This window comes from Typopeltis vanoorti, chromosome 6 (genome assembly GCF_054136105.1).
Source record: "Typopeltis vanoorti isolate ZY-2024b chromosome 6, IOZ_Tvanoo_1.0, whole genome shotgun sequence".
Lineage (NCBI taxonomy): Eukaryota > Metazoa > Arthropoda > Arachnida > Uropygi > Thelyphonidae > Typopeltis > Typopeltis vanoorti.
Genome location: NC_143554.1, coordinates 84,143,974 through 84,169,680, shown reverse-complemented (window position 1 = coordinate 84,169,680; position 25,707 = coordinate 84,143,974). Strand labels below are relative to the sequence as shown.

Here is a 25,707-nt window from a genome sequence, read left to right as displayed (position 1 = left end):
GATTTTAACTTATGTAAATTGTTTGTTGCCACATTTCCCTTTCTTGATAGTGTCAAATGAACAGGCCTTGTGAATTCTAGAAAGCACCATCGCTTCTCTCAGTGAAGATTGCCAGTGACTGACTTCATTTCACTTCTAAATGTGCTGATTCATTCATAGCTTTATTGCAGTAAAACTCTCAAGTATTTAAATCCAGTATAAATTCCACATTGAGACTGAAACTATTTAATTTAAACCTCTACTAGTTTTTTGTTATATTATATTTTATGTTATAGTACAGTTCATCAGGAGAGCAAAATAGTTACACAACAAGCAAATGAACGAACATTAATGCAAAATATTTGAAAAAAAAAATAAACAATTGTTTGATTCATGATATGATGGCTAGAAGTGTGATGAGAATGTCAGAAGTGTTACATCAAAAATCTCGTGTAGGATAATGTTTTTGCTTCTTGTTGCACTGAAGTGAGTTTTTAAACACTTTCAACAACTCTTTGAATGCTCTGAAGAAATTATAGTTACTATAAAGCCATCTTTGTATACTGCCATAGTACTTCATGTTTTCTCTGTGCTGTTAGTCCTGATGTTTTTTTTCACTCCATCACTGATGTGTTCTGACATGCATCTCTCTCTCTCCTGACCAGCATATCTGTCCTGCATAGCACATTTCACATGAACAAATGATCTTGTATATCAGGGGGATAAAAGCAATTTTTATTCTTTGCTATCTTATCCATGGCATATCACATGTAAGGGAGGGATACTGCTCCTCTGTTTTTTTCCATCCATCTATTTGTCTGGGAGTCTACTTTAGAACATGGGGCATGGTGACAAGGGAGACTATGGATGACATATCCATAGTATTAACTCATAATGTTGAATTATGAGTTAATACTGTGATATGTGGATGTGTTCATCATATAGCCTGGTTTTGCTAAATAACTTTGTTCATCTTAACATTTTTTTTTAAGATAATAAATTTTCAACAGTATGGAGAAGCCAAGAACTTGAATACCTGTCTAATCTTTTCAAAAAAGGTTGTTGTAATAATAAAAATTTAACATTCTAAAGAAGCCTCCAGACCGGGAAAAAACTGGAATGTAGAGGAGTAGTATCTTCTCCCTTACATGCAAGTTAGCAAGTATTGCATCAACAAGAAATAAGTTGCTTTCTCCTTGCTAAACAAGATCTCATCTCCTTTGACCTCAGAACTGGGAGTACAAGATCATTTATGTTGAATTTGCTGTTGGGGCAGAGGGGCCACTCAGGAGATATATGCATGTCAAGGATGTGGAGGGGAAAAAACAAATTGGGACTACCAACACACAACAGATAAAACATGGCATCATATAAAAATGGTCTACATTGACTAAACTTTCTTCATCAGAGCATTGAGTCACTGAAAATGTTAAAATCAGTGCAACAAGAAACAAAGAATGATGCTACATAGTCATTGCTTATCAGAAACCTAAAGCACACAAATCTCAGATGCTCTTTTCATCATGTTGAGACATAATACAACAAATCACACATACTCACTATTGTTAGTCTTTTTTAAAATGCTTGTGGTCACTGTTTTTATAAATTGCTTGTTTAACTTTGTTTTTATTTCACTCTCCTCTTTCTCATGAAATGTACTATAATGTACATGAAACTTGTAGAGGCTTAAACTCAAACAACTAATCAAGTCTCCAGTGTGGAATTTATACTGGATGCAAATATTTGATATGTCTTCCTTAGACAGAAGCCTCAGAAGCAAAATCATGAGTTGTTATCTTTGAATTTCTATTACTTTAGCCTAATAAAACTAAATTACTATTTTTGGTACTCGTGGTCATTGGAATGATAATGTTGATGTAATTCTGCAAGAAACATTGTCAAGGTTTCAAGTTTACAATTCTATATGCATTTAACAGTAGGACTGATTAGATTTTAAAACACTGCAGACACTTTTAGTTACCTCTGTGTACGTGGATACATATGCTCACTTCTGGTTCAGTAAGGTTTTCTTTTATTAATTTTTAGTGATCGCATTAATGTAGGCGAACTTAAGATTTATCATATCCCTAAAATTTGAAATATGAAGCTGCATATGTATACTTATTATGGTACAATAATTTTTTTTCCTAATATATATTTTAGATACAGCTTCTACCACTTCAGAAAGTGATAAGCCTAATGAAAACTTAAGCTCTCCAAATACAGAAGATAAGTTAGCTAATCAGATTCCTTACACTGAGCATGATAATTCCAGAGAAAGCGGTAAGTATGTATTATCTTTGGTTCATGTAAGAAGCATTTACATTTAATAACCAACATAAATACTCCTACTGTTTTTTTTATTTATTCCTTCCTGTCACATACTGAAAGGTTTTGCCTACTTCCATCCTATAAAATTTTCAACAGGTTGTCTTGTATTATCATTTTTATATGGACAAGCATTTATATTTCATATTCCTTCAATTTATCCTCGCACAGCCAACATTCTAGTCCATATTGCTCTTGCTACCTGCTGTTGCTTTGTCTGTATAAAATCCTAGAGATGACATCTGAGCTTAGTAATACTGAAGTGGTTATAGTGCCTTACAAAAATGCATTGTGACTTTGTCATACCAATCTTTCTCATCATTGCTGTTATCTTCTGTTTTGTTTCAGTAAAAAAATCCTATCAGCGTGTAGTAGAGCCCTTCTAAATTTCTTCAAATCCAAATGAATAACTTACATTTGACAACATTGTACTGATATCTATCATTTGTCCATATCATGGGATCCTCTAAGCACCTCCATCAGAATTACTTCATCACCTTACCCAACTTTGCATTATCATCAAACAAATGGATATTTGCTTCAAGCCTTACCTAATATTAGTAAACACACTTGGAGACAGTAATGGTCCCAAGATGGAGCCCTGTAATATTCCAATAATCTTTGGTAGTGTTGATTAAATTTTACTTGCCAAGAAATTATATTTGTCTAATCCTTTACATGAGTAAGTAAATAAAGTTAGCACGTGAAGTATCTTCATGACTAGGCTATTAGTATATAGAGGCTGCTGACTTCACATTTGTGCCTTAGGAAATGATGGTGAATATTAGTGGAAGTATAGCAGAACATTGTGCCCTTCATTTGGAAAAGACCTGGATTCGATCCTTGTCATGATGAGGGGAATCTCCTTATATGGGCTTTTCAGTTGAAGGTGAGTTAGCTGATCTCATATGGTGGTGGTAGCAGGATTTTTTCTCCTGGAAACTCGGATTTTTCATCCTGCGTAACAGACAAATCGACCTTCAGAACACATGCAATTTACAGACAAAAAATACTGTTATTGAGGATGGGTGATAGATGGTATTGATGGTAGTGGTGTCGTAGTTGGAGAATTAAGTAGTAGTGGAGAGGATGAGATGTATTTAGCAAAGTGGAGTAGTGTACCCTCCCACGATGAGTACTTGGACTCCTTGGAGGTGTCGCATAATAATAATTGAATATGGGATCTAGGTTCTTCCTCTCACATTTGCTAAACAATGGCATTGTATAATAGGATACTAAGGCAACTGATGTGAAGTAAGTCAACAGCCTCTGTATACTCATATACAGAGGCTGTGTCATGAAGATACTTCATGACTAGCCTAGTCATGAAGATACCGGTTGAGAGACCTGCAGTTGGCGTGGCGAAACTGCCGGTACCTTGTCTCTGCAAACAAGCTTCCGCCAATCACTAGCCTTTGTTAACTCTGTCTATTGATGTCATTGATGGCTGATTCTGAATAAACCAATCAGAAATACATCTGCAACTCATTGGCAGGGTAAGTTAATGCATTAACAATATTTTGAGCACTAGCCCATAAAAATGTCTGAAAATGAAAAAACAATTGTCATATTCTTCAAAATTCAAGTTAAAAGTCATCAATGGCACAAAAGAACATGGAAATAAAGCTTTAGAGAGACTGTTTGGACCTCCTCCCACTGAGTGTATGATTAGACAGTGGAGAAAAACAGGAAGAACTACTCAAGATGCCAAAAAATTATAGGGCTCTTAAGAGGAAAACCAGCAGAATGGCCAAATTTGGAGCAGAGGCTTAGGACTTGGATTATGGAGCAGTGCCAGAGTGGGATATGTGTGTGTCAACCAAGCTTATTCAATATGAGGCAAAAAGGTTTGCAAGAGAAATGAACATTTTTTCCACAGGAAAGGCAAAATGGTGCTTCAACTTCATGAGAGAAGGGTTGGCCATGAGAACATGAACCAAGTTAGCCCAGAAAATGCATCTTAGTATGTATCTTAAAAATATTATCTAATTACTAAATATACTTTGAATATTTAATTAAATATTAAATGTGCTCTGTTTTATGTTTAAAATATTGATTTCTTAATTTTGGGTTCGAAAAAATAGGGTTCCTCTTATACATGGAAAAATGTGTGTGTGTGTGGAGAGCTGTGCAAAGAACAATTTCCCATAAAAGGATCAACTTAAGCCCATTCAGGGTAGTAGAGCTAAATGACAGGATTTCTTTCTTTATACAACTACTCCAGAAGAAAACTTATGTTGGTCTTCAGTCTTATTTCTAAAGAATTCTATGTTCAGGAGGGAGATGCCATGTTTAGCAAGTCCAGATTGTTCTAGCTCATGGAATCTCAGTCTGAATGTTCATGAACAGCTACATATCTGCTGGTTTGGATGAAGTATGATAAATGAGTAAAAGTTTAAACAAAATGAGCTTCATCTTAACACAAATGACTTCTTAATCAGTCTTGAGATTATCTTCACAAATATTCCATTGAATGAAACAACTCTGACAAGACTTACCTGCAGATATTGCCTCTTGATTTTGTCATCCACTTCGGTTAACTTCACTTCCTTGAATAAATTTAATCAGCAAATAAAGAATAGTACTCTTTCTCCTATCCTTGCAAATTACTTTATGGAGTAGTTTGAATGGTAACTGCTTAACATCAATCCTAGACATTTCAGCATGTTACAGATATGTGGATGTGATCTTTGCAGTGCAGCAAGGCTTAGAACTTGGATTATGGAGCAGTGCCAGAGTGGGATATGTGTATCAACCAAGTTTTTTGCTGAGTTTTTTACAAGGATAGAAAGGACAAAGGAGAGAAGGGGAGAAGTAATATGCTGATGATAGCAGGGGAATTATGCCCACATAAGGTAGAGAAAGAAGGGAAATAGTGGCTTCACTACTCTCCAGGAAATGTGGAGGGTAGTGAAGACATGTATAACAACTTTAGTTAGTGAAGAAAGGAAGGTGATTATTATGGCAGTATAAATTGGAATGAAGAGATAGCATTTGGGAATAAGGAAAGTGAATTTCTTGAGAGATGACTATCTGAGGCAGCATATAAAGGAGGACACATGAGGTTTGAGTTTTATATCTGACCATTTCATCAGAGGATGTAATTGTGAGTGGGGTGTTGCACTTTGCTCCAGTTGATGAGCGTGATCACCTGGATTGTGGCTAGCCATATGAAGACTTCTATGAGGAAAGGATGTATGTGGAAGTTACAAGGCCAGTGATTGACACGCTTAGAAGACAACTTAACATGGAATGATGAGTTGAATAATAATGAAATAAATGCTGCTTGGGAACTGAAAGAAATGCATAACAGCATTAATGTGTGAATGTATTCTGAAAGTCAAAAGACTGAATAAGGTAAGTGTAAAATGGATGAATGAGGAGATTAAGCATGAAATCTGGAAGAAGGCACTTTGAGATGAATATTGATAATCATTTACATGAAGAATATAAAGAGCAAGCCAGGAGAGTGCTCAGTAAAGACAACAAAATAGCAAATCAGTGAGGAAAATCCTAGTTTTTTTTTTTAGATATGTGGCAAGTACAAGGAAGAATGATTGTGGTAAGATGTGAATGGATGAGAATGGTAGAATGATAACTGTTGCAAAAGACATTGAGGTATTCAGTGATAAAGGGTGTTTCATCCTCATTAGGGTGAAGTCATGAGAAACTTAAGTGTAGAGGACATAATAAAAGATGGCTTAATTGTGAGTAAGAGATATGAGGAAATAACTGATGCTAATAAGGCAATAAGATTTGATGACATATCACCACACATCTTAAGGGAATGTTCTAGGGCAGGGGTCGGCAACCTGCGGCTCGCGAGCCACATGCGGCTCTTTGGATGTGAAGCTGCGGCTCTTTAGTTCCATACGCAAATATTATTTATTTTATCAAAAAAAAAAAAAATTTAAAAATCGTTCTGAATCGATTAACGAGGATTAGGCACCGATTCTATCTCTCAGCCACTTGTACTTGCTTTTCACCGCACCCCTCCCCCGTGACACGCATCGTCACTGTCGTCAGTCCGTCGGAAGCTCTCGGAAGTTTATGTTTGGCAATTTTCATTGATTTCGGCATAGCTGGGCATAACACCTTTACTCGTAAACTAAGTATCTAATATTTGCCAAAATTAAAAAAAACTAAAATGTGCAGACTGCGCCGTGATAAACACGTTCTGACAAGTCCGTTCGTGCCAGTCGGCGATCACCGCACACGGGAGGCGACCACAGATGCGACGAAACTATGTACTTATAGTCAATCAGTACGTGAGAGTGAGACAGTGTTTCGTGTCTAAATTATTTATTTTAATAATTAAATTATTAGAGAATTATTTTATTTAGGTAGGTATTTTTAATTGGGAAATATCGTTGTAAAATGTTTTTTGATAAATTATATTTTATTATGCCCAGCTTCTCGTATCCGCTAAAACAGTACAAGATAGAATAGCTAAAATGTCTTCAAATGTAACATTTGCAGGTGGAAGATATTCAACCTTCTTCTGCCTTATCACTTGCTATAGATGAGTCTTGCGACATAAAAGACATGGCACAAGTTGCCCTTTTTGTCAGGTATATGTCTTCCCAAGGTCCAAAAGAAGAACTTCTAGGATTGCTACCGCTCTCGGGACAAACTAGAGGGGAAGATATAGCGAATGCCGTGCAAAAATGCCTTGAAGACAATAAGATCTTGTGGCTCTTTAAAACCGTTTTAAAATTTTGTGGCTCTTTAAAAACTTTGAAATTTTGTAAATTGTAATTTTTGACTCTTCCGACTCAAAAGGTTGCCGACCCCGGTTCTAGGGAATTGGCAGTAGCATTGGCATGCCTGTTTAATAAGAGTCTTACAACAGCACAGGTTCCAAGAGTGGAAAGAAGGTAAAATTGTTCCTCTGCATAAAGGTGGTGATAATGTGGCTACAAGTTGTAAGTCAATCTGTATATCTGGAGTTGTGGGGGAGAAGATACTAAAGAGAGATTAATAACAGCAGTATTTCCTGTGGATTTCAGCATGGATTTGTTCAAGGGAGATCATGTTTTACTAACTTATGTACTATAACAAGGTGATAATGTCTTGGACAAGGGAGATGCGTATACTGTAGATTATGTTGTGAGCTTTCAATGGACTACCACATGACAAGCTGCTAAATAAACTGAAACAGATGGGACCGAATGGCAGACTTCTGAGTTGGAGATTAGTGTCTGTCAGATAGGTATCCAAGTTGTATGTGTTGGTACATATATTCTGAAAGAGAATGGTCCCTAGTGGTGTGCTGCAGGGGTCAGTTTAATAAGCCATAAGAGGTGAGAATATGATTGAGACCTAAGTTAGTCTGGAATTTTTCATCGAATGGGAGAGGGGGGGGTGTAAAACAACAGGCCATTCCAGAAAACTGTATCAGGAACATGTGGGCAGAGGAGTGAAGAGAAGGTTCTTTGCATGGAGAGTGATTGGAATGCATTGCCTGAGTGTTGTGAATGTAGACACTTTGAATCAGTTTACGACACAGTTGGATGAGCTTTGTGTGTGATAATGTGAACCTAATATGTACCTCTCAGATATCACTTTCTGATATCTGTCCAGCAGCCACTGTTATCCCCATAACCAGTGTCATATCCATACTCATTTTTTATAATTTGAATAAGAGTTCCATGTGGTATTCTATTCAAATGCTTTTCCAAAATCTAGCAGAATCATTGTAGAGTCATTTCCTTTATCCATTTCCTGTATAAGGAACTCTGCTATAAAAAGACAGTAAATTACTAAGGCATGACTGACCTTTCACAAAACAATGCTGTTTCTCATACAGTATCGTATTTTTATCCAACCATTCTTGAATTCTCTTTTTGACTAATTTTTCCAATACTTTTACCACCACACCTGAGATACTGATTAATCTAATTTGCTACTGCAGTCTTAGTATCTCCCTTATGCAAGGGAATCATTTTGCCTCTTTCTACTTCTTTGGAACTCTACCAGAGCTGAGACTTGGATTAAGCAGCCTAATCAGAGGCATTGCCAGATCCCTTGCACATTCTTGCAAAATCCAAGCTGATATCCATCTAATCCCATACCTGTATTTACATTGAGATTCTGCAATATCCTCAGAACCTCCAATTCATCCACACTGTTCCCACATGAGCGTCACATATGTTAAAGCAGTAACCTCACTAGGATGATAATAACCTTGCAAAGTGGTCACTCAGTAACTCGACTATTTTATAGGCTTCTGTCACCTCATGACCATAAATCATTAAGATTAATATTCCATAGTCATTTTTCCTCTTACTTGCCACTTTTCTGTCAGTATTTTTATGTACAGGGCGATCAAAATTAAAGTGTCCCTGTTTTAAGGCCTTATGGAGTGCCATCCAGTGATCCAAATGTTGCGAAACTTTATAGGGATACATTGTGTGTCATATGAAAGAGAGAGCTGAAGGGGGGGGGTTCCAAAATTCACCATTAGGGCATTGTAAACACCAAATGCATAAATGTGCAAATCAGTTGTGCCAAGAGTTTTAAAATATTAATACTATTCACAGTGATCATGTTAAGCTGTACTACTTAAGCAATTGCAATGCTCTTGCTGCTCTCTGTGAATTTCGACGTCTGAACAAATGTTGATGAGGTCCACTATGTGCTCTGCAACAAATGATTAGTCATTTTGAAGAAAGGAGATTGTTGGGAGTTAGACCTGGTGGAAATCGCAAACCAATCTGTTCAAGTGAATAAAGTTGCTATTACTGTTGTGGAGCAGGCCATTAATTTATTGGTTCCTGTAGTGCATGTGCTGTATTGAGACACATGAATGTGCCTTAGACAATTGTCTGGAAAATTCTACGGAAGATCCTGCATTTCTACCCATTTGAGATAACCTTGCCGCAGGAGTTATACCCTGACTTTGAAAGTCGATTGGCATTTGCTTTAACATTTCTTGCTTGAGTGGAGGTGAATGCTGTGCGACTGTGGATGATTTTGTGGGAGATGAGGCTCGCTTTCACCTGAATGGAGTTGTGAATACCCACAGTTGCAGGGTATGGGCTGTGCAAAACCTGCATGTACTCTAACAAATTCCTTTGCATTCACCCAAAGTTACTATCTGCAGGTTTATAGTTTATCATTAGACCATTCTTCTTTCAGGGCATTTGCCAGTTGGGTCCTGTAACCTGTTCAATTACTGCTGAGAGGTATCACAATATGATAAACAATTGTGTTGTGCTACAGCAACACCTTTATATGGTTCAGTCATTTTCATGCAGGAAGGAGCTTTCCACACATTGGTCAATCCATACAGGAGATTCTTTGAGAACATTTCAGAGGCTAGAGTGATCAGCTCTGCATTTCTCACTGCATGACCACCTCGTTCACCTGATCTTTGATCCCCTGTGACTTTGCTCTGAATTTTGAATTGCACTGTGCAAAGGATGCAATTTGTGGCACTGGGAAGGGTAGCATATTGAACAGTACAGCCTGTGAATGCATAATAAAAGTGAATAAAAGGTGTTATTTATGCTAGCTAATATTGCTTTTCTCCTTATACAAGTTACTACATCTACATTCAGTACATCATATAGCACCCTCTGAATTTTGGAAGTACTTTTTTTTCTTCTTAGCTATTGCTTCTGCATGACATGCAACATATTCCTGTCAAATTTCGCAGCATTTAGATGAATGGATGGCACTCCACAAAGCCTTAAACAGGAATACTTTAATTTTGATTACCTGTTTGTCTAATTGTATTTAATGTTTAGACATTTTTTGGTAAGATTATGGCATACTTGCTAATTGCTGCTTTAATGTAACATCCTTAAAAGGACTTTGTGACAAGTGAAAATGGTCTTGGAGGGTTTTTTTTGACATGTAAAAAAAAAAAACTTATTTTATTTAAAAAAAATTTTTTTAAGAATCTGCAGGAATAGTAGAGGAAACCACCGCCAAGTGGTTTCCTCTATTATTTTAGAAACTTCTAACCACTTGGTTAGAAACTGTGCTTCTAATCAAGTGGTTAGAAGCACAGTTTTCTTGCAAAATAAAACTTAAATTTCCCTCACTTGTTAGCATACTTTAAAATGTTTGGCTTAGCTTCACTAAATAACATAACATTATGTAGCATTTCAACATAGTATTCCTCAATAATATAAACCAATCTAAGCACTTAATTCTTTAAATGAAATCCAAATTGTTGAAATACTGTAATGTCCTCTGTGGTTTGGTTATTTTAACTATGTATAGTTAGGAATGGAATTTAAGATGGGCTGAATATTGTTTGTGTAAGGTATACATATAGCTGCATAATACAGAAGAGCATGTCATTTGGCTGCTGGGATCAATAGTTCTGTATTATATATTTCATGAAACTGGCCTCCAGCCAGTTTCATGAGATATATAATAACTCTTACATTATTATTTTTTTAAATTCAGCTGAATAAAATTGATGCTTCTTGAATTCATATTATTTTACAGTATAATTTTTCAATTTCATAACACCTTAATACTTTTCTCCCCCTTTCAGAATCATCAGAGGTAACTATTACACCTACAGAGAATAAAACTGAATATTTTCTGGAACCATTAAATATTCCATCTGATATGACAGAACTACATGCATCTACAAAACCTGACATTGAAGAATGGGAGGTGAATATTCCTGAACCACCGTCTCCATTTCGAACAGACAATGAATCGCTTGATTTTATTCAGTCTAATGTTACTGCTGAAATCCATAGTGACAATGTTGAACAGCATATCTTTAATGAAAATCATCCAACTTGTAATAGTGATAATGAAGTTAAAAGTGCTGATCATCTACAGAATCATAACACTGAATTTCAGAGCAGTCCTGCAAGTAGCAAGTCTGAAAATAAAACTACTGATCAGCCACTTCCATTTACTGCTGAACCTTCACCTTTCATTTCTAATCAGCATGAAAAACTAGATATAAGTGAGCTTAAAAATCATGAAAAATTAGATAAAGAAATTGGCAAACCGTCTACAGAAACAAGTGCTTTGATGGTGACAAAAAATAGCATAAAGCAAAGATTCATTAATTTTACCATTGGGTCATACAAAAATGAACAGGAAGACATATATTCACCTGATTCAAAAGAACAATCTCTTTCAATTAACCAAGGCGAGCAAAAGCAGTTAGGTATACAGAACAAAATTGAACTACCTGGTTCAACTCCAGAACCACTGACACAGATTACAAGTATTTCTATACCAACAGCTGTTGCACAGGTAAAAATAGGATCATTCGTTAATCAGTTAGCTGAAGTACACCATGCTGGAAATGTTAAAGGACATGTGCGGAAACGTTGTATGGAGCTTGATTCTAAAGCTGTTTTTAGTCCTAACAGAGCATCTTCCCTTGTAAACCTTATGACTGAGAAAAGGAATGTTGACAAAGCTCAGTCTGCTAAATTGACCCAACTTGATGTTTTAAAACGAACCCATTCTGATCAGAACTTGATGACAATGCAATTATTGCCTGAAAGTAATAAAGCAGACTTTATTCAAGAACAAGAACGGTTACAACAAGAGTATTTAAAACTACAAGAGCAATTTTTAATTTGGCAGAAACAGTTAGCTCATAACCAAGCCCTTTTGCAAAAAGAGCAAATTGTACCTCATATGGCAGTTTCCCCACTTCAGGCGCTATCTTCAACTTCTGAAGACCAAATTATTGCTAGACAAATGGAAGGTGATCAACTATCGACAACTAATTCTGATGTTCTTGCAAGTAGAACTCCTAAATTATATAAATCTGAATTGAAACAAGGAGTATTGTCTCCATCTGTTGTACAATCATGTCATAAAGCAGACCTTAATTGTGCTGGTCCTGAGGATCCAAATGAAGTTGTCTTAAGGAATACAGAGGAGAGCCGATCACAGACATTGCCACGACCTAAACCTCACCCACGTCCTTTAGCAGGAAAGAGTTCAACGTTAGATCGTCGGGCACGTCCAAAATCGCAAATTATTTGCGTATCCATTGAACCATGGCATCAGAGGCATCGTGAAACTGTGAATTCAACTATAGTAACTTCACATGTCTCCAAATTTCAGAGTAAGGAAGGTCTACAGCCTCTGGAAGATAAAGAGAAACTTCAAGGACAAAAATCTCTTTCTGGGAATATTCCAGTCAGTAACATGACAAATGCACCTGTGAAACAAGATAAACAGTTATCAATGGAGACAGAACTAAAACAACCTGTGTCACGAACAAAGCCTTTGGTACGTATATCCAGTATGAAATCGGAGTTTTCTTTGACAGAAAAACCGTTGCAGTCTGAAAATTCAAAACATGAAAAAAGTAAACTTACAGGACCAGCTCTATTATCAAAAATCCGTGAAGAAATGAAGAAGGGAGCAAGACATCCAGCTGGAGTTAATAGGGTAAAGGAAAGTAGCACACAAAATGAGTCATTAGAGAATGCAGCAAATGAACAGAAAGAAATAAAAGAAGTCAAACAAGATAATGAAGCAAACCAACGTCATGTAACAAAAGTGAGTATAGGAAACCATTTTCCAGTATCGAAACCTTTAATTTCTTACACTTTTTTTACCTCGCGTGATGCAAATAAAGTTAATGCAGCACAAAATAAAGAAATAAAAGATATTCCGAAACCAGTGCAGCCAACTGGTGAAAAATCCACAGTAGCTGCTGCGTCATCTGTATCTACCTCATTACCACAGTCAAAGACACAGGGCATTTCCAAAGACAACACCAGCTCAACTGTGCCACTTATAAATCCTCCTCCTCCACCACCTCTTCCACTTTCTGGACCTTTGTCTAATGAAAGACAGTCTGTGCCAAATTCAATACAGAACAGTCTGAAGAAGACTAACCAAAGTATTCCAGTAAAGAAACGAGAGAAAACTAATCCTGTTGCATCGCAGTTAGATCCTCGAGAAGAGCTCATGATAGAAATCAGGCGCTTTGGTGGAAGGCAGACTCTACGAAAGGTAAAGGAATTATACTGTAATGTAATATTTTTTTTAGATACCTAAAAATGTGATTTCATAATCTGTTATTTACATTATTGATGTTTTTTTGCATTATTCTGTAACTCATTTATTGTTCTGTTCTTTCAAAACTATACCAAATTTCCAAAAAGTGCATGAAAAATTGATACATTGTATTTTGCTTCCAGAGATAAGGCTGCACTGGAAGGGCATTGAGGGGGGGGGGTCTAGAAACTAAAAAAAAAAAAAAGACAATCTTTTGACACTGTTCTACATCTTGAGCTTGCTCAATTTCTGTTGCAATCATTTAGAAAAATGATGCATGTCATTTTTGCAGATACCTTTCAGTGAACTGAAAAAGCTTGGTCTTGGGTACAAACTTATACATTCATTTGTGTTGGTATTTTTACGATGGAAAAGGGGGAAGGAAATGAAACTGAATTTCTTTCTGCTAGCTTATCCCTTTTTTCAATTTACCATACACTCTAGTTATTTTGTCTGGTGTGGAAATGTTCACAAAGGGCCCCCACCCTTCTATATGGATGGAGATGCTTGAAAAGAATATTCTAAATCAGAACCTCATATTCATTATTTGGCCACTTGGTAAACTTTAAGCACAAGTTCAACATTTTAGCATCCATTTCATATTAGAACTAAAATGTTTTACCTTTTGAGACACTTCACTTACATTGCCAACCTGGATAGGTCATTAGTCTTCACTGTCTCTAGGAAACTCAAAATAAATAAAAATACACCTATAATGTCTTACCATACAACAATATGGCAATTTAACAATTTTAGTCGACATGGCAGAAATAATTTCCTTGTAGCAATACTGCTCTCCCTATAGAACTTGACCAGATCTGACACTTTCTTAGCCACTGATTCCTTAATTATCTCTATGGCTGAGATTTCTGAACAGGTACTCCAAATTTATATATCTTGGGGAAGACAAAGTATTCCTCCTCCATTGCAGTTAAAATCTTGCAGGATATTAACATCTGATCAGTCCTGAGTGGCCATGATAAAACAAAATTTAGTCTATATGGTGTGAATATATCTGTCTGGGGGTGAAGAAAGAAAACCATTTTATTTCATAAACAAAATATGACTCTGAATCTGTTTCTGCTCAACAAACATTAACTTCAAATATAGATTATAATATTAGGGATATTACAATCCTTGAACCTTCAAGTTAGCTGTCAAACGTTACCAAGTCATGCCTAGTAGGTAGCTTCCTTTAGAAATATAGGCTTTGTTTCTCTTTTCATTCTTCAGTTTTACTTATTCTATGTAGTGCTTTTTGTACATATCCATACTAAACTTTCCCAAGAGATAACTGAACTTTGTGTGTGAAGTGATACATTTTGTCATTTTCCTAAATATATCAACATTAAGAAAGTACTATCCTGTGACTAACTAAAGAAAGCTTTTTTTCTAAAAGTCCCTTGAACTGAATGTTCATAAAGCTTGCTGCATTTAGTACGAGTCAAAGAAGCTTTCTGAATTTTCAAACCAAATCACTTTCGAAAAAAAAAAAGAAAAAAAACTTTGAACCTCTGGTATTATTAATGAATAGATCATCACTTTCAATGAAAACTTGTAAACCTTAAAATACTAGTATCACTAATGGACTAAGGGGGTTAGACAATCATGAAACAAATCAGATTATAATTTGTGGATTCTTGAGCAAGAAATGTCATCACCTAGAGTGAAACCACAGCTCCACATTAGAACCTATGTAGAATAGTTGGTTTCAACGATGCCCTTGGGATTCAAATCCAGGTCTTTCTAACCAATGTAGAATGTAAAGAATCCTCAAATGTGTAGAAAGGTTGTGTTCTTCATATGTTGACTAATTTTGACGTTAATATATCAGAACACAGAAAAGTAAATAATTATTTAGACTTATTGCTGATATTTCGCTGGTGTTATAACCAGCATTTTCGGAGCACAAAACAGTTTGTCACAGTACGCGAGACTACAACATGGTGTAATAATGGGACTAGTTTGAAAAATTGTAGCAACAATACAGACTAAAGTCCTAATTAGGCATCCTCTATGTTAAAAAAAAAAAAAAAAAAAAAAAAAAAAAAAAAAAAAAAAAAAAAAAAGAGAGAAAGCAGGTACTACTTATAAATTTGCCTAAGATTTGGGAGACAGTTATCTTAAGACATTACTAGTACCTGCTTTTTCTGTTTTTTTTTTTTAAATAGAGGGTGTCTAATTAGGACTTTAGTCTTTGTGTTGTTGCTACAATTTTTCAAACTAGTCCCATTATTACACCATGTTGTTGTATTCTCATACTGTGACAAACTGTATTTTGCAGTCTGAAGATGCTGGTTATAATGCCAGGGAAATATCAGCAATAAGTCAATAAATAATTATTTACTTATCTTGTTGTGTACTGATATATTACCATCAAAACTAGTCAACTAGAATGTAAAGAAGCTTTATCAGCATTTTTCAAGTAAAGGTTAATTAGCCAGTGGCATAGAGGGGAGGACAGGATTTTATATCCTGCAAAAAAGGATATAAAAATTGGCTAGAAGAACGGAATGGTGCCAAAAACTTTTCACAACACAGTATCTAAATCACGTTAGTTTTTACTGCTGATAACCTTTGTCCCTATGAGCAGCAGTGATAACATATCCGATGATAATCTGACATTGGAAATCCTGATTAAAAGAAATTAGAAAATCAACTAGAGAATTGAAAAAGTGGAAAAACGTTTAATGAAACTTCGGATAAGAAAAAGGATCAGATTATGAAGAGGCAGGAAAGCACAACTCTGCAATCATAATGTTAATAATGTGAATCAATTAAAATCTAAGAAAAAAGGTGATATGGTATGGTGATTAAATCATAAAATTTGCATTTGCCAAGGGAGTCCTACTTCTAGTTTCCTGGGGATGAAAATTAAAGATACGACAAACGTCGTCAAAAAACAGAAAAGTAAGAGATGGTAGTTCTTGTAGGAACTAATGAGAGAGGATATGAAAGATCTGTTGGGAGAAGTGAGAAAGAAATGAGTAAAAATTGTAAATTTGCTACCTGGATACGACAGTACTGAATCAAGGAGGGCAATGATAGCAAAATGATTCATGCACAGGTGGTGTAGAAAAAATGGATGAGAGTTTTAGGTGTGTGTGCACGATGGCAGAAAAGACTTGTATAAGAGGGATGGCTCACACTTGAATTCATTTGGCATCTGGAGCTTGGAAAAATTACTTATTGGGATGAGACCTAATGCAGCAAGCCAGGGAAACTAGATCAAGGGAGGAATGGGAAAAAAATGTTTGTGAAAGTTCAGCTATGGTATGTAAACATGATAAAGATATGAATGGCTTCGAACATCCTTATGCATCTGGAAAGGAGTGGAAATATATGCTTTGGGTTTGGACATTTTCAGTATGTCTAGGGAGAGAGAAAAGAGAAAGTTCTACAAGGCCATATAGATTGCATATCCTATTATAAGAATAGGCTAGGTGGTAATTTGTCTATACACAAATGCTAGGAGCATCAGATGCAAAGGGGTTGATGTGGCTAGGGATCTTGGGTGTAATGGTGGACAGGAATTTGAAGTTCAAAGCTTTTAGCAAAAATTGCAAATACAACTCAGAGGATAATTGTGATGTTGATAAGGGATTGAGTTTGTTGCTTTATTGAATACGATGAGATTGTTGGCATTAGTGAAACCTGGCATATCAGAATCAGATATGATAACTAGGATTGAGTGTAATGGGTGTACTATTTTAAGGAATGATAGGAGAGGAGGAGTAAAGTCCAGTTAGGATAGAAACAGAAGAAAACAATGTCCCATGTAGCAGTGAGTTTGAGGCTATCTGGTGTGAAATGGAGGCTAATAGAATGAAATATATATGGTAGGGTATTGCTAGACTGCAGCTCAGTTGCTAGGGATGAATAAATGCATTGCCAATTTAGCTTTATGGGTACTGAGTGATCATTATGGGGGTGACTTTAATTATCCAAACATTGATTGGGTAGAAGAGAAATCTCATAAGAATTGAGAGGAATTTATTGAATTGTGAGACAACTTTCTCAAGCAGCATGTAAAAGAAATCTAAGCCAAAGAATGTTCATAGCATAGAAGGGGTTTCTGTTAAGAATATGGAATATACCGGTAGTGTTCAAAGAATAAATAGGTTGGGACTGAAATGGATGTGCAACCTTCTTAAGGCAAGAGATCCATAAGATGATGTGCAAAAAATATTATGAGAATAAGAGGGGTTATGAAATATATAAAGTGCAGGCCAGAAAAGTAACAAGTATTGTGCAGAAAGCTAAATCAGAGTATGAAAAGAAATTGACTATGCTGGCTAAAGGTAGTTAAAGACTTATAATTATGGTACAAGCAAAAGAAAAAATGAATGTAGAAGAATAACTTCACTGAATGCAGATGGTACTCTAGTGTCAGAAGCTAATAAGAATATTCAATTAATGAGTGCTCGTTTTGTTAAGATATATCAACCAGGTGTATGTAACATGGTGCACATGCTACAGCTATATTAGATGAAGAGTAAGAGGTGCATGAAAATGAGGTTGAAGAGCTGTTGCATAACCTAGATAAGATTTGTCAATAGGGACATATGGATATCAGCATGCATGCTGAAGGAATATTCAACCAAACTGACAAAGCCTTTCACATATTTATAACTTGCTCAGCTCCAGAGGAATGTATGATAGCTCCATTGTACAAGGTTGATGCAAAAGCTGGTGTCTTTAAAAAAAAAAAAAAAAAAAAAGCTGATAATCCCTTCACTACTGACTTATTGGTGTCTGGTGTGGTAGTGAAGATTTTAGGAGTTTGTAAGAACTCACAGAACTGGTTAGACAAGTATGCTATACTCTGCAAGGAGCAGCATGGGTTTACTAAAGGAAGGTCATGTTTTAGCAATTTGCTCATATTTTATAATGATGTTATGGCCTAGTTGAATAAAGGAAATGGATGCATTATGATGTTTTTGTTAAGGCATCTGTTATGATACCACACAAAAAGCTGTCGCATAAACTGGAGAATATGGGATTGGAATATAAACTCTTGACTTAGATCAGTGGATGGTTGACAGATATCAAAAAGTGGTATACAGTGGGCATGAATCTGCCAGATTTAAGATGATCAGTGGTGTACCTCAGGGTTCAGTCCTTGGGCCATTATTATTCAATATATATATATATATATATATATTAATGACATCAGGAAGGGTCTAACAGGAGATGTGTAATTGTTTGCTAAAGATCCACTTGCATGATGAGATTTCTAACAGCATATTATATTAGCTGTATTATGCTACAAGAAACAGGCTAGGGATCTTGGCATTAATAGTAGACAGGAATTTGAAGTTCAAAAGTCACATAGGAAAACTTGCAAATATAACTCGGAGGATAATTGTGATGAAGTGCACGTTAACACTTAAGGATAAGGAAGTTGTTTTTGCCTTTTTATAAGGCTTTGATATTTTATACATATTTGGTCTCTTTGGTTCCAGTGAGATAAAGAAGGATGCAATGAAGAGTTACAAAGATTATATCTGGATAATAGGATTTAGATTATGAGGACAGATTGTGAATATGTGGATTTACAGACTGGTTAACCAGAGGGGGGGGGGGGTGATATGAGAAGTCTAAACTTCTGAATGGGTGTTATAGAATATAGTCTGAAATTATACAAAAATAGTATACTACCACATTTTCAGGTTGCCTTTAGAAGAAATCACTCAACTGATCAACTTTTCTATTTAACCCAGGCAATTCAAGATAACTTCCAGACCAAACCTACCAAATCCACCATTGCAGCTTTTATAGATTTTAGCAATGCCTTTGACAAGGTGTGGAGGCAGAAGCTCTTTTCTAAACATTGTCATATTGGAATAGAAGGGAAAGTTCTTAACTGGATCTATGACTTTCTAAGAAATAGAATAATACCTTTTCCAAAAAAGTGAATGTTAGCATCATTGTAGGAAATAAGGTCTTTCTGTGATGCTAACATTTGGAATCTTGTGGAAAGTGTTAAGGATTCTTGAGACCACAACAGGAAATTCATACTTCCTAAACTACATAGAGGGTAATTTGTAAAACCATATAAGCTTTATGGTATTCAAGCCTGAAAATATTCCTCATTTCTTCAGCTTTCCCATCCAGATGATTTCCATTTTCTGTTTTCTTTGCTAACAGTGACTGTCCCATATATATATAAATATATATATATATATATATATATAAATAAAATCTTGTGTTGGTTTAAAAGCACCTCCCCCTCCCCACCTTTTTTATACAATGCTTCATTTGGTGTTAACTTACTTGCATAGATTCCTTGTATATAAATCTAAATTTTTCACAAGGCAACAAGTTGGGCCTATAGTCCTAAACGGTGTTCCCTAGTGGGCTAAATCATGTTGTCTCGTCTGCCTGCATGCACATATCATTGTTTTTCGTGATCCCTGATGATGGTAATGCAACATTGCCAAAATATAGGAAGGCAATGATTAGTTTTTAATATTTTAGTATAAATTGTCCTTTCCTGAAAAATTAAAAGCAACATATAAGCAAATCTAGAAGAATAAGTTACTAGAAATAGACATGTTTAACACATTGGACTTATTTAACATGATTTGCTCATGAATAGAAGACAAGACTTGATGTAAAATCCCTTGTAGGCAAGGTCATTCAGCCCTAACTTTTGAAGATTAGTGGGCAGCTAGTATTCATCTTCAAATTTAGAATGGTCTTTCTTCATGCACCCTAAGGCCATGGACGAAAATGCAGTTTTCCATGGGTAACACAAGCCGATCTAAGTATGAAAATATTGTATTCTTGTTTTAATTATGACTTAGAGAATTGCACTTCCAAAATAGATGAATTGTTCATTAAAATTTTAAAATGAACACAGTTCCCATACAATGTTAATAGACTTTTTTTTAGATGTCTGGAATATTGCTTGAGGACATGTTAGAAATGTTTTTGCTGGTATTCTTCCACATCGGAAAAAAATTTATTGATGACTACTGACCTACTTTCATGAACATTCTTGTTTCACATCAGGAGAACTAAGTGAATAAACTAAAAAAAAACAAACAGTATATTTATTAAAAGAACACGTAAGACCACAGTAATAACTTTTTAATTAATAAGGTACAGATATTTCATACTAAAACTAATAGTACATCTTCAGTGTCACACAAACGGTTATGGGAATGGAATACAAGTAACGAACATTTGGTGAATCACCAAATGGAATCGAATAATTACAACTCTAATCAAGTCCGATAATTGAATCTTATGTTCTAATACCTGAGGTTTCTTCAACAGTCTGCAGAGTTCCAATTCCTTGCATTTCAGGAATCTCAGAACCTATAGGTAGAATTTTGAAAAAGTACCAATTGATTCCCACGTATGTTCCTGTCAACAAAATTTCCTCTTTATTGCCTTCTACAAAAGAAACTGTTATCTCTATCTTTGACTGCCGTTTACAAAATACCATGTGAATGCAATGTTTCTTATTTTGGACAAACTGGCCATTCTGTGGAAAAAAGAATTAAAGAACATCAATATTATATTGAATACAACAAACCTCATAAGCCTGGTCTAGCACAACACAGTATTAACACTACTCATAATATCCAGTGGGATAAAGCTATTCTCCTCCATAGATGCAGGTTCAAATATGAACGTCTTTTTAAAGAAAGTTGTGAAGCTATTTTACACTGACTGAATTTAAACCGAAATGATTCTCTCTTGAAGATCTGGGAGACTTATTTTATGTAATCGATGAAAAAAAAAAAAAAACAATTATCTTAAATACTAATTATTTTCTATCATTTCCTAGCATGCGGCAACAATTGTGTTTTAATAGGTAATCCACTGAATGTTCTTTACTTGTATTTTCCATTCCTATAACTTCAGTGCCACACTTTGTGTGACACTGAAAATGTACTATTAGTTTTAGTATGAAATATCTGTACCTTTTTTTATTAAAAAGTTATTATTATGGTTTACGTGTTCTTTTAATAATCAAAAAAACAGGTTGTACAGGTAATGTACATAATGAAATATTTGAAAATGGGAATAACAAGGGAAAGCATACATTTTTAGGTATAAAGATTTACTGATTCATGGTCTAATGTGAACTATTGGTAACTGTGTGTGTGTGTCATCTTGAATTAAAGACCAGGCATGATGTAAAAATCATGTCTTATTTTTTATTGCACTGTTGAGGATGTTTAATCATTTCAGCTGATTCTTTGAATGCTCTTGAGAAAAATCTGTAATCTATGTGGAGCATTTTAGTTTGTTGCCATAATACTTCATATTTTGTTTCAGTCCTGTTTTTTTTTTGTTTGTTTCTTTTTGTGTTCCTTTCCCATCTTTCTTTCATGTGGAATAACACTAGCAAAAACATTTCTAATATCTAAGGAATATCTGTAACTTTTGGCCATGTTTTTGCATCCATAACTAGACCATCAGAAGACTGTTAGATTTGATTCTATTTTTTAATTAACTTTTATCTCAGTTGAGTTAAAAGTTAAACTGGATTTTATCCTCACAACCCAGAAAGTTCTACTGTGGCACTCTCAGTTTAGGTAATTGAGCAGTTGTCTGTCATATTCGGAGCCAGTATTGACATCTTTAACTTTGAACTTACATAGTGGAAATGGGCTGTCTTCCAATTTATAAAATGAAAGCTAAAGTAGTTATACTTCCTTGGTAAATATCTAAGAATTTAACAGTTCTCCAACCAAAAGACAGTTTGAATGGCATGGGCATAGATATTTGCAAATGTCTTAAGGTGGGGATATGAATTTCATTGTTGGGTGTGTAAGACCACTGCCCCCACTTACTCAAGGGCTGAAGGGGCTCGAAAAAGCTTGCTTGGTCTCTACAGTAGCATTTCTGGATTAGGTAATACATTTATAAAATAATGCTTACTTACTCAGGGTATACTTGTTGTGTTATACGTTCGCCTGTCATAGCATGATTGCATAAAAACCAGAACTCTATTTCTGCAGATTTTGAAAACTGGTAATTTTAATTTGGTAATGTTTTTTTAAAAACAATTTACATAATTAACACCATGTTGAAGTGAAGTTTCAATGATATAAATATTTGTGTGATATACTATAGATTGAGTGGATTTATCTTTAACTATTAGTTAAACTGATCAGGCAAAAAAAAAAGTCTTATGCTGTAATATACTTAATGAAATGGTATTTTGCTTGCATGCTAATACAGATTATCATTTCAGGTACCAGTAAACCAAGCTAACTGGCATTTGCGAGTGTTTGGTAAAGAAGCATCTGTGTCATCATAAAACATCAGAGATGAAGTATGTAGCCATGGTGAGAGAGAATATTAAATCATAGGTAATGTAGGATTTAGGCCATTCTGTACAGTATGGTATTTAAGTGCCTTGTGAATAAGAAACAACAACAACAAAAAAAAAAAAAAAACTAATTTGTACAGATTGTGAAGAAAAGAATTTGCATGTAGCTTTATATAAATAATCAGTGCTCAAAACTGAGGGCAAGACCTCTGCTCTAGCCAAAGTGTGTACAGTCTTAACCTTATTCTTCATGGCATTGTTAGTAAGACAAAGCTGCTTGTCTGTTTCTTGAAACAGCTATTACCTACTTAAGTCATATGATTAAGCTAGCAGTTGCTTAATGTATTCAGAATAGCCAGTATATCTAAAATAGACAGTGAATAATGTAGTATATAACTGAAGACCACATACAGGTCTAACATGTATAGTTTTTGTGTTCACATTGTGATATCCAAAAGGAATAATGCTAACACTGTATATATATTTGTGTAAAAATCTTAAATCTGGTCATAAAGTTGCAACTGGCCAGCAGTTGCAGTCCTCAATTGAATGGGGTTTTGTATTTAATTGTAGTTGTACAGTGTGAACGTGTACTTTGTGATTAAACAGATATGAAAATGTACAGTTTTCTTTTTTGAATCACAGGAATGAAGACAGCTGCACAACTGTTTTAAATTCATAAGAACAAAATTTAGTATCTTTAATTTATCCTAATTTCATGTTTACTTATTATCATTTAGTGCTTTTACATTTCAGTTAATTCTTGTTGTGTGACTACACTGGGCATCTTAAGATGAGCTGTTTTTAATTCTGTGTTTCTAGATAATAAATAATGGAAATAAAGGTGTTTTGAAGTGTAATGTTTGCCATTTTTGCATAAGATAGCAGTGAGACATTCAGAAAATTAAGATCTTTTTTCCCTAAAAATCATTATCACACAGAAAATGTAATTTGGGCTCAGTGACAATTTTAAATACTTGAAACAGTCCATCAAAAAACGTATATGCACTTTAACAGATGTTATGGACTTTTTTGAAGTTGGATCTAATTATGGTAGCAATTTGTAGTATGATGTTCTCTCAAAAGATGTCGTTACTCACATGAATACTAGCATCAACACGTGACCGGTAGGAGAGAGAGAGATGGTCAACCCCATAGCCAAGGAAGCAGGATTTGTTGCTGTGCGAGACCTCCTGGATCTTCCCTTGTGCACATCACACACAGTACCATGGGTCTCAAACTTATCACAAATACATGCAATTGTCAGGCAGGTTGTGTTGCAAATTCATGGCTCCACTGTTGTTGAACTTCAACATTCTCAAATTTGGAATACTACTTTAAAATGGTTTGTCGTTCCTCAAACGACAATTGTTCCTTGGCCATTTTGACTCTCCTACCGGTCACATGTTGATGCTAGTATTCATGTGAGTAACAACATCTTTTGAGAGAACATCATACTGCACATTGCTACCGTAATTAGATCCAACTTCAAAAAAAGTCCATAGATCTGTTAAAGTGTATTTTTTTGACGGACTCTGTATATGCAAGGCCCATTACCATAAAATACTTTGATTTCATATGAATTATCTGAAAGGAATTTAATCTGAATTGAACATTAAAGTGAGTTTGCTTTCTTCAAAAGAAGTATCCTCATTTTGGCCAATGCTACCAATATCTTTGTCAGCATATTATGTTATTACAAACAACCAAATGATGGGTGAAGTAAACAATTTTTGTTCGTTAAATTTCTGTATAATTTAATTCTTTTGCAAATTTTACCCTTTTTTTTTTGCTTGAACGATGTCTTGTTTCTCTCTTTAATGAGGCTGAGTCAAAACAAGATGACTATCATTCAAGGTGCATGGATGCACTATATTATGTTCTGATATTAAAATTAATATACCATTTAAGATATTTCATATATACATTTTTGAAAGCCTCAGAGTGCTTGCCATTAGAGGCAAGAATGTGACTTAAGTTAAAACCTGACAGAACTAATAGAAGCAAGAATATAGAAAGCACTTGTATTTACAATCATTTTAGTTCCTTTGTACACAATTTTTTTTCACAAATATCATTCATGATATATACAGTGCACCATATAATATCAACTATTTTCTTTCAAGTTTAATTACAGATGGATTGTCTTAGTTTTGTAAATCACCTCACAATGATAAAGATTTCTTTCCAGAATTTAAGGCTTCTTCTGCAATCTTGACTCTGAGCATAAGCATATCCCCATTTTCATTACTGCATAATTTTTCTTTGCTTGGCAAGAGAAAATGATAGATAAATAACCTTAATCCTGCTCTTAAGTGTTCTAATTTAGGACCATGTGAAATACGCAAAAATACACTCCGGCAAACTTCTTCGGAACTGTGAAGAAGAATGGCATGTAAAATTCGGCTCAAAAACTGTACCAGTGGTTTGTTCATCTCAGCAAAATGGATTACCTATAAAAGGGGAAAAAAAAAACGTATGTTACTCCAGAGAAAGCAAAATGGCTGCTGTAGGTTACCACTTGATTCATTTATCTAGTACATCTGCATCTTACAAAGTGTTCTAATAACTCAACTTTACCTTTAATCAGATACTCAAATGTATTTTGTATAAAGAAAACATACTTTCAATATCAGTCATACTCTTTTTGATGAAAAGTAAAGGTGATAACATAGCAAGATAGAAGTTGCATTATATTTTCTCAGCTTATATAAAAGTTATTTTCACTGTACCAACTATCCAAAATTTATCAGTTAAACTGCATAAATATTGCATTCAATATCTTTAGAAATAAGGTATTCCACAAGAAGGTTTTATATACAAATGTGGTGGGTAGATTATAATCTGTAAAAACAACAATCAGCCTTGACATATGTGAGCTATCATTCATGTAACAAGAGCCTGCATAATTTGTAGACTTCTACCAAGTGGTGCAGCTACTTTAAAACCATCAAATTGTGTATTAGAGAAAAATGGCATAAAAGGATCACTGGTTCTATAAAACGTTTTCACAATGACGTCTGGTTTTTCATGTCTAACATCATACCTGTATTCCTAATCTTTAAAAGTTGCTACAGATATTAAGATGAAATACA

At 34.9% G+C, this 25,707-nt stretch overlaps 2 protein-coding genes across 6 annotated transcripts in view; one reads left to right on the top strand and one right to left on the bottom strand.

Moving 5' to 3' along the window:
* LOC150105646 (uncharacterized) overlaps window positions 1-23,472 on the top strand; it is a 252,997-nt gene extending 229,525 nt beyond the window's left edge. For all 5 annotated transcript variants that reach the window (XM_090394282.1, XM_090394283.1, XM_090394281.1 and 2 more), the window contains 3 exons: window positions 2,143-2,262; window positions 10,820-13,272; window positions 22,535-23,472. In XM_090394282.1, coding sequence (XP_090250408.1) covers window positions 2,143-2,262; window positions 10,820-13,272; window positions 22,535-22,600 — 2,639 coding nt within the window. In that variant the 3' untranslated portion in view covers window positions 22,601-23,472. The remainder of the gene's footprint in view (window positions 1-2,142; window positions 2,263-10,819; window positions 13,273-22,534) is intronic.
* Window positions 23,473-24,634: 1,162 nt separating this feature from the next.
* LOC150105645 (nucleolar MIF4G domain-containing protein 1) overlaps window positions 24,635-25,707 on the bottom strand; it is a 189,641-nt gene continuing 188,568 nt past the window's right edge. The window contains exon 15 of the mRNA XM_090394970.1: window positions 24,635-25,065. Within this exon, the coding sequence (XP_090251096.1) occupies window positions 24,778-25,065 (288 nt within the window). The 3' untranslated portion in view covers window positions 24,635-24,777. The remainder of the gene's footprint in view (window positions 25,066-25,707) is intronic.